Source organism: Archocentrus centrarchus, chromosome 16 (assembly GCF_007364275.1).
Source record: "Archocentrus centrarchus isolate MPI-CPG fArcCen1 chromosome 16, fArcCen1, whole genome shotgun sequence".
Lineage (NCBI taxonomy): Eukaryota > Metazoa > Chordata > Actinopteri > Cichliformes > Cichlidae > Archocentrus > Archocentrus centrarchus.
Window position 1 is genome coordinate 12255277 of NC_044361.1, and position 10043 is coordinate 12265319.

The 10043-nt window shown below is 41.4% G+C and overlaps 1 protein-coding gene across 4 annotated transcripts; it reads left to right on the forward strand.

Moving 5' to 3' along the window:
- The first annotated feature begins 1741 nt into the window (after positions 1–1741).
- slc52a3-2b (solute carrier family 52 member 3-2b) lies at positions 1742–9062 on the forward strand. 4 transcript variants are annotated; one of them, XM_030748857.1, is made up of 4 exons: positions 1742–1880; positions 5815–6892; positions 7846–7969; positions 8574–9062. In XM_030748857.1, exons 1-4 carry the CDS (start codon positions 1754–1756, stop codon positions 8784–8786), a joined length of 1542 nt encoding a protein of 513 aa, XP_030604717.1. In that variant the 5' UTR covers positions 1742–1753; the 3' UTR covers positions 8787–9062. The 4 variants fall into 4 exon arrangements, with proteins under 4 accessions (XP_030604717.1, XP_030604719.1, XP_030604718.1 ...); XM_030748859.1 differs by lacking the exon at positions 1742–1880 and adding an exon at positions 2939–3211; XM_030748858.1 differs by lacking the exon at positions 1742–1880 and adding an exon at positions 2939–3178.
- The last annotated feature ends 981 nt before the right edge of the window (positions 9063–10043 follow it).

Here is a 10043-nt window from a genome sequence, read left to right on the forward strand (position 1 = left end):
CTCTGGGCTTCTTCTGGGGAAGAGAAGAAGTTCTCCTTGCCGTTGTAAGTTATGCGGAGCCTAGCCGGGTGAGAGATGCCGAAGCGGACCCCATCCAGGCCCCTAAGCTGCTGTTTGATGGTGTTGAATGCAGCTCGGGCTTTGGCTACCCGGGCTGTATAGTCAGGGAAGATGGAGATTATCATGCTGTTCACCTTAAGCCTCTGCTTTTCTCTAGCGAGGCGCAGAATCTTGACGCAGTCACTGTAGTAGTGGAGGCGTGCTATTATGGTTCTTGGTCGCTGTCCTGTCTTTGGCACTGGTTGTAGGGATCTGTGGGACCTGTCAATCAGCGGCGCATCGGCTAGATCAAGAGCCTCCTGCAGTAGGTTAGAAACGGATGAGGGGGAGCAGCTGTCGGGGCCCTCTGGAACACCAACAATCCTGATATTATTTCTTCTGGATCTGGACTCAAGATCTTCACATTTGTTCTGTAGTGCTCCCAGCCGCTTAACTTCTTGTTTAAGTGACTCAATGTCATCGGAGCAGGCTGTTAGGCTCCGTTCAGCTTCACCGAGGGTGTTACTAAGCGATGCTAGATCCGTTTTCATCGCTGTTTTGAAGTCCTCAAAGCCTACTCGCAGTGCCCATACCTCTGTTTGAATCACTGCCATTTCACTTTCCAAAACTGCTCTGACCTCTGTTTTCATCATGGAGACGAAATCCGCCCGCAGAGACAGCAACAGGTCCCGTTTTATGCCCTCAACGTCGTGAGGCCCGGTAGGAACGTCGACATCGCTATCACGTTTTCCACCAGAGGTCGAGGAGGCAGACCGTGCATCAGGCCTCGGTGTTGCTGCAGTTGTTTGTCGTCCTTTGCCGCCTTTGTTTGCCATTGTTTCCCGATAGCAATGTTTCTGTACTGTTTATAGCGCTTTTCCACTTATAAGATAGCGTAAAAAGAGCCTTTAATATACTTAATTATGCAATAGTTCTGCAGAGCTAAACTTTAAAGCGTCCTACTCCATAGCTTGCTCAACAGCCCCCCCCCCCCCCCCTCTATTTTTAAGGTTAGGCTTAAAACTTTCCTTTTTGATCAAACTTATAGTTAGGGCTGGATCAGGTGACCCTTAACCATCGCTTAGTCTCCATCCCTTAACTAAAGAAATGGTAACACGTTATGTCTTTTGGGACAGGCAAACAGATGGAGGTTAGAAGAGCATTTTAGGGAGAGGAAAGAATTTCTTATTTAGAATTAACAGCTATCAAAAGTAATTTGTTTTGTAAAATTGTCATTAACAAAGAATTTCATTTTCAGGAAGGGAAAATATAGTACCAGTCAGTGCTGAGGTGGGTGCGAGGGCACTCAAATTAAATGCCATTCAGTGACGTTGGTACTCAGCAGGGTTCACTCGAGCTGGAATTTGTGCTGAACAAAAGCTAGACTGACCCCAACAAATCACCCACTCAGAAACTGTCCAAAGTCATCTTCTGGTTGGCTAGAGCCAACATTCACTCTACCTAATTGGGAGTAACTTCACGTTCATGTAATAATGTAGCCGGAGGTTTTATAGCCTTCAATATTTAAGTTGTCTTTTCCGCACCTTTCTCTATAATTTCTTTCCTGCCTGTGCCTTTATTCCCTTTATCAACCTATTTTTACTGCTAAGGACTTTAGTTCCCAAACTGAACCCCTGGCTCAGCCCTCAGCGGTCACATGACACAGATTCTAAGACCCAGACTTGTAAAGTACAAAGCCCACAACTTGCATTGCATGCATACTCTACAGACAGTATATCAGAAAGCCACTGAACCGTTACGCATCGGAGCAGATACAGCAACACTGCATTTGTGCAACCTTTCACCAACACTGACCCTGTGCTTGTATTCCCACAAAGCAGGTAGGTGGTTTCTTCTGTAATTCTGAATGATAAATGGGTTTAATGTGATTAATGAAAAGCAGTTTCTTTCATTAGTTTATAGTGTGTTTGAGTTTTGTGAACGGGTGAGAGATGAAAGGATGGATTTATTACAAATATTATAAACAAAGCAAAAATTATTTTGTTTTAAATAAATAAGGCTTATGCTATAGCTTAGCAGATTTTAGTCCATCTTTACCAACTGCTTATATAAGACTGCAGAATATGAAATTTTGAGACATCTTTAAATTGCAGGCTTGAAATACTAATGCACTTTTCCAACAATACTCAGCAAAATGATTTGCAGTATTTAAAAAGTGTTTAAATCATGTCAGCAACAGGGAAATCTTGAATAAATCATATTACATGAAACACTTGGTTGATGTCTACTATATAACATCAGCTTTCAAGATTTCAAGGTGACAACCTTGAAAATAAACTTTTTTTTTTTTGTTTTTTTTAGCTAAAACAACCTTTTAGCTGATTTGTATCAGTTTCTGTCTTACTTTGTGAAATCATCAGACTGTAGATTATTAGAAAATATGATGCAGGTCCAAGGATCACCAAAGTATCTGTGTGCAGATGTGTACTGCTGTGCAGTAGTGGAACACTGACCCATTCATTTGGCCCTGTCGTATTTTAGGAATATTTCAATGTATTCAAATTGCAAATCTAAACTGCAGTGTCATGTTAACTGGTCAAACTGGTCTTCTCAAATTGCATCATTGCATCTACACCATCTGTGATTGTGAAACAGCCATGAGGAATTACAGAGGAGTAGAATGAAACTCCAGCTGTGTGGAGTTAACTATATATAATATAAGCGATATGTAATATACTATAACTGTGCGTGTGAAGCCAAAGGCTTCATGCAGCTTTACTCTTCTCAGTCGCACTGCTGCCTGTGTGTTTAAAGGAGGGCAGACCATAAAGTCCTAAGCTGGTTGGGGGAGAGAAAAAAAGGGAGGAGTTCTTCTCACTGGCACTTCCCCCTTCTGCCCCTGAAAAAGAGAGAGAGAGAGAGAGAGAGCATGGCTGTCTCGATCTAACTGTCATGGCGGCAGAGGACATGTGCGGCTGTGCAGTCCCTCCCCGGTCAAGTGCAGCAGACAGAGACGCGGAAGCAGAATCTAAGCCTGTGTGTGTGGGTGTGTGTGTATGTGAGGAGAGATTAGAAAAGGGCAGGGCATGCACAGACACACACAATTGCAGCAGATGTAACTGAAAAAAAAAAGTCTAATCAGTGAAGAGTGAACGTTTTTGGAAGCAGAGTGGTCAAGGTGAGAGCCGTTTCTTCTTGTGTTCTGCACCAGGTAGGATGATGGATTTGGTTGACTGATAACAGCATAGAACTCATGTATGACGGAAGTAAGGGCTCATGATTGCCAAGTTATCTTAGAACCTAAAGCCTCCAGTGTTTCAGTCCATCTGCTCTGTTCTGTAGTCCAGCTGCTTCCCTCCATCATTAAAAGGTAACAAAATATTGTATTACAATGCATACAAAGCCAATCAATAATGTTTAAATTACAGATTGTGATCCTAAAAATCAGGAAGTAGAATAGTGTTAACCTGAGGTGAGAGAAATTATTTGCTACTGATTAACATATTATATTTAGAGTTAAGTTCGGAGTGATATACTGAACACATAGGTTGTTGTGCTGTTGTGTTATATTTGAAATTGACCCAAATACTTCATAGTCATTATCAAGATTTAGTTTTATTACATTGTTTAACAGTTATTTCTTTTTATTAAATATGTTTATGTCAAAATCACATGGTGTTTTTATGGGAACACTGTGCCACTGTGCAAAAGGTCAGGCATCCATTTCTAGACAGCACATGTGAGAAGGATGGAAGAAGTAGCATGAGAAGACAAACACTGTGAAGGTCAGTGGCTCCTCACTGAAATGGTGCCTTTATAAAGCTGCTATCAAATGGCAAATAAAACTGTAATTAAGTGTGAGTCTGGTCATTTAAATTAATGAAGATATAAATGCACTGCATATTAAAATCAAAATTCAGGAGTTCCAGGTTAGGTGCTAATGATTAGAACCAGGTCCAGTGAAAGCAAGTTCTTTGGAGCCACAATGAATGTAAAGTAATTGTTCACTAACATAGGGAGGCATCTGACCATGAAGAGCTCTAATGAAGTCCCTCCATCCATCCATCCATCCATCCATTTTTTTCTGCTTATCCGGGGGCTGAGTCACAGGGGCAGCAGCCTAAGCAAAGAAACCCAGACCTCCTTCTCGCCAGCCACCTCCTTCAGCTTATTCAGGGGAGCATCGAGGCATTCCCAGGCCAGCTGAGAGATATAATCTCTCCAGCCTGTCCTGTGCCTACCCCGGAGAACACCTTACCCAAGAGGCACCCAGGAGCCATCCTAGTCAGATACATAAACCACCGCAACTGGTTCCTTTCAATGTGGAAGAGTTGCTCTACTCTGAGCCCCTCCTGAATGACTGCACCCTTCACCCTTTCTCTTAGGAAGAGGCAAGCCACCCTTCAGAAGAACCTCATTTTCACCACTTGTATCCACAGTCTTCTTTCAGTGACTACCCAAAGCTCGTGACCACAGGTGAGGGTAGGAATGTAGATTGATCGGTAAATTGACAGCTTCGCTTTTGCACTCACCACAACGGACCGCCAATCGCTGCCTTATCATGGTGGATGGGTTTGTGTGTCCCAGGGGCTCTGTTGTCCAGGGGGGTCTGCCTCCAGGTATGGTCTCCCAAGGCAAATTAGTCCCAGCTAAGGGGCCAGAAGAAGAGCAATTCAGATGACCCTTGTGATAGAAAGATCAAGAGAACAGTTTACATTGCCTGGGATTTGGTCACTGGGACCCCACCCTAGAGCCAGACCTGGGGAGAGTGCTTGAGGAGAGAGTGCTGTAAGCAATCCAGGGATCATTTGCTCAAGCAAAAGAATAACGAATCACAATAATCAAGGCGTGATGAAATAAAGGCATGTATAGCCATTGCCAGGCACACAGATTCGTGTTCTCTTTGCTATTAGCTCTGCTTTAATGTGTCATCGACATCGGTTTCTAAAGAGCTTTCTAAGACCATCAGAAAAAGAAAAATCACTAACACTTTGTCCACAACTGGCTGGCCCCAACATTTTTAGCCTATGAGCAGGCAGTTTGATCAAAATTCTGCAAGTAACCATGACTTGCATATATCTACAATCAGAGATAAGATAAGATAGTGTTTATTCATCACATGCACAGTTATACACAGTAAAATACACAGTGAAATGTATTTTGTACCTGCAACCATATATACACACACATATAAATAAGAAGAATAAAAATAAAAATAAGCAATTCACACAATACACTATACTCTATATACTATACACTATACCCAATCAGGAAGAGATTACAGAAATGTCACCACCATGAGAGGCATACCATAAAAAGCATTTGCTGTCCAAAGAGACCAACAGCAAAACGAAGAGATATTCAAAAGTAAATGTTCTTCTATCTCAGTGGTGAACATGACATGCTGAACATCTGCTTGTCAGTATTGTCATACTGAAAATGGTAACAAGCTGAAATTTTGCTCAAAGCTCCACTGTAGCTCAGCCCCACATCACTGTAAACTATTTTATCCAAACGACACGATCTTCCTGGTTTCCAGTGAAATGTTTTCATTCTCACAAAAAAAGATTCATTAAGTTGCCAAGTTCCTCTCTCAGGTGATGAAGCCTCTTAAACTGATTGCTATTTTAAAAAAAAAAGATACACTCTACAACTCAGTTCACTTCAGATCATTTGTGCGTAAATGTAAATAAAACAATAATCCAGCAAATGTATGGAAAATACCCATAATAATCATTATCATTTTTTTCCCTGAAATTTTACGATTGATTTAAATTTCACTAATCAGTCATGCTTATGTTCTGTATGTTTCAGATTTTGTACCTCTTCATTTGCTGCCTTACCTCACTTCTGCATACATCATGTCACTACTGACTCATGTGTTGGCGTGCCTCTTCGGAATGGGCTCCTGGGTGGCCATCAATGGGATGTGGGTGGAGCTCCCCTTGATTGTACCTGAAATTCCAGAGGGCTGGCTTCTGCCCTCCTACCTCACAGTCCTCATCCAAATGGCCAACATAGGCCCTCTCTTCATTACCCTCATGCACCACTTCCGCCCAGGGGTGCTAGATGAGCGGCCGGTCATCTACTGCATTGTAGGGTTGGGTATCCTCGCTACATTCCTGCTGGCTTTTTTTTGGAAGTACACAGTGACCTTCGGGGGCTCACTGCATAGTGTGCCACTGTTGATGTTAAGTTTCCTGCTTTCTGTGGTGGACTGCACTTCATCTGTTACCTTTCTTCCTTTCATGATGAGGTTGTGTCCACAATATCTCACTACATATTTCGTAGGTGAAGGCCTCAGTGGTCTGGTGCCTGGACTAGTGGCCCTTATTCAAGGTGTTGGTGTAGTTCACTGTGAAAATGCCACTTTGGCTGGTGACACAAGAGCTAATAATTCCAATATAACTGACATTGGAGAGCTAAAGGCCATCTACCTTCCCGCTAAATTCTCTGCCCAGGTCTTCTTCGTATTCCTCAGTGCCATGATGGTCGTGTGCCTGATAGCTTTCGTCCTACTCAACCACCACCCAGCTGTGGCTCGGGAGAGAAAAAGTGAACGATACTTCAGTGGGGAACTTGACCGTGAGAAGAGAGAGCAAGGCCTGTCTCTGAATGCCCAAACACCAGAGCAAAAGCCCATGATCAGCCCCTTGGAAGCTGGCAAGAAGGAACCTAGGAGCTCTTTTGGGAGGGGGACATATAGTATCTGTGAGGTGGTGTTCATCTTTGTCGTACTGGCTTGGGTCAATGCTCTCACCAATGGAGTGTTGCCTTCAGTGCAATCCTACTCATGCATGCCTTATGGGAACAAGGCCTACCATCTAGCTGCCACAATGGGAGCTGTTGCCAACCCTGTGGCTTGCTTCATCGCCATGTTTATACCAATAAGGTGGGCTAAAGAAAAATTACAGTAATTATCAAATAATATAATATAAGCAGCACAAAAAGTAATCAAATTTATTTTTGGTTGATTATTTATTTGCTGCAACAATGGTTCTTGGCAATAAATCTTATACTGTTGGACAGCCTGTTTTGTTCCCCTTACATGGTGCCGCATTTGTGGGTTGAGCAGCAAAAGTGTGTATGTGAGTTGCGCCCATGAAAAACTTGAATGCCCATGAAAAACCAGATCTTCTCTGTCAATTCCAAACAGCTTATTCTGATACTGACTCTTGTCTGGAGTCATCTATTAGATTGGATGATTTAGGTCAAAAGAAACAAGACAAGAAGGCACCTCCTCCTCATGCTGGTCACACACAGCTGTGGGATGGCATCCCATTCCTCAACCAGCAATTGTCGCAAGTCTGCCAATGTCACTCTGGCACGAAAAGCACACCCAAGCTGATCCTACAAGTGTTTAGTGGGGTTGAGGTCAGGACTGCAGGCAGGCCATTCCATCCTCTCCACTCCCAAATTCTGGAGTGGAAGAATTTGATAAACCCGCACTTGGAGGATAGAGTTTGGTTCCAGACTTTGGAGATATTGGATAGCCACTGGTTCCAGAATCTCATCTCAAAATCTTTCTGCACATTTGCCTTGAATGATGACAGCACCTGGAGTATTAGCAGCTCCAACCAAGAGTCAGTAGCAGAATACCCTGTCTGGCACTAGCAGAGAAGATTTGGCAAGTTTTTCAACTCACATACTCAACTCTGTTGCTCAACCCACAAATGCAATTTTCAGGCTTTCCAACAGTATAAGATTCATTGCCAAAGGCACTGTTACAACAGAAATACTCAAACACTAATTTCCTTACTTTTTGTGCTAAGTTTATTTAAGAAAAAAGAAGAAAACAAGATCCTACATCCAAGAAATGAACTTATAAATGTGTTTCCCCCTCAGATCTCTTGTCTTCATGGGGGTTTTGACCATTTTTGGGACTGGATTTGGAGCCTACATTATGGGCATGGCTGCTCTGAGTCCATGTCCTTTGCTTGTCCACAGTACATATGGAGCTGTAGTCATAGTAAGACTCTTTATTCTCTTACATGTACTTACTTTGTTTGTAGAAGAACATTTCAGATGTCATGCTCTGCCTTGCAACTTACAAAAGAATGAAGGCACCACCCACATGTCATACTCACTTAGTGTTTCTGAGATTTCCTGTGAGTAAGGTGTGTAGTGTGACTGGCAGATTTCAAATGTTATGTCTAGTCAAGTTAGCCTCATCTGACTTGATGATGTGATAGAACTGCTATAAAAGTCAACTGAATGAACTGACTCAAACACTCGAAAGAGTACATTATTTTTGTGCACTAGCACAGGCACCACCTAGTCTTATCACAGAGGTAGAAATATTTATATCCTGTAATAGCTTGTGTAATGCTGTCAATAGTGCCTTTTCCAGAGTATGAAGTACTAAATAGTAAAATTATGTTGACTGCTAAAAGAATTAAGTGAAGTAAATTGCAGAACAAACCAGAAAAAAGGAAATGCCAAATTAATTCAGTGTTTGCTCTGTGGTTCCCAGCCACTGAAATCCAACCAGGACATTCTGAGGTCCTGCTTATTACTTACAGCAGTGCATGTATGCAGTTTAATACACAATACTGACCTGTTCTCTGTTGCAGGAGCTGGCCTGGATCCTGTTTGTCCTCTCGCTGTCGTATGTGAAAGTCATCATTGGGGTGATCCTGAGAGATGAAGGCCACAGTGCCCTCGTGTGGTGTGGAGCTGTAGTGCAGCTGGGCTCCATGCTCGGCGCTCTAACCATGTTCCCACTTGTCGGTTACCATCAGCTTTTCACGCCAGGTGATCCTTGCAACACTAAGTGTTCGACATAGACCTTAAAGGTGTTTAAGTCACACTCTGCTGTATGAAACTCTAACATTAATTTCACCTGTTTTAGTAGAATTAAACCTGTTGAGTTTTACATATTTCAACATGTTGTAAAAGAGCTGGCAGATTATAGGTGGTGATCTGCCACAGTATCACTCCTTGTTTTTAGTAAGATTGTGTTCATGAATGTGAGATGATTTAGCTGTAGTTAATCATGTATGGCGTACATATATATATATATACAGTACTTAGCAAATTTATTAGACCACCTGTCATAACCCCCCCCCCCCCCCCCCCCCCCCCAAATATTTTAGAAATCTGACAAAATTTACTAAATTCACTAAAAGGATTTCACATTTTTACACCCAAATTTGAGCCGGCACACTGGACTTCTCAGAGAAGTTCAGTGTGCTGGTGAATCAAGCACAATCAAGCACAACATTCAACCACTAAAACTAATTTTTCTGTTGAGAAAGTAAATAATTATAATTTGGCTTCATAACCAAAAAAAAAAAAATAATAACAATAAATAAATAAATAAAGTGCTTTACTTTTTTGTAAAACAGTTAATTTGAAAATTCATGAATAACAACAATAATTATATTTTAGCTTTAAAAATGTAATGTAATTAAAAACGTGTGCATACTAGTGGATTAACCATTACAGAGACATAAAATAATGATTTTGGCCATTACCGTTACTGTTAAATTAGTGCAGCTGTGGCACAAACCTTACACTGGGTGGTGGTCCAATAAATTTGTTAAGCAGTGTATACATCTGCAATGTCTCAGGCTCCAAAAAGACCAAAACTGAATAATATTTTACTATTGAACGTGTTACAAAACCTTATCAATTCAAAGGTCAAAGGTATTTTACTTGAAAAGTATAATTTTATTAACTTCTGGTACTGTTGCCTTTAAAATGTCCCTTAACTACAATATGATCTGGGTATTTTTTTTGTGGGGTAGACCACTGTTGTTTAAAAATGATAACGTGCTTTGTATGTTACTGAAATGGAGAAACTGTTGAACAATGCAAATAAAAACTTTTGTTTTATTACTGCCTAAATCATTTGTACATTTGTTTCTAAATCATCTACGTATATACACACCTGTCCCAACTCAGCGTGAACTGAAGGTCTTGATTCTATTTATTTCCAGAACTACTTAATTTGTTCCCTAAACACTTTGGTTGTCATTTTTAAGAAACCAGTTTGAGATTATTTAAACTTTGTGACATGCAGAGGTGGGAAGTAACGAAGT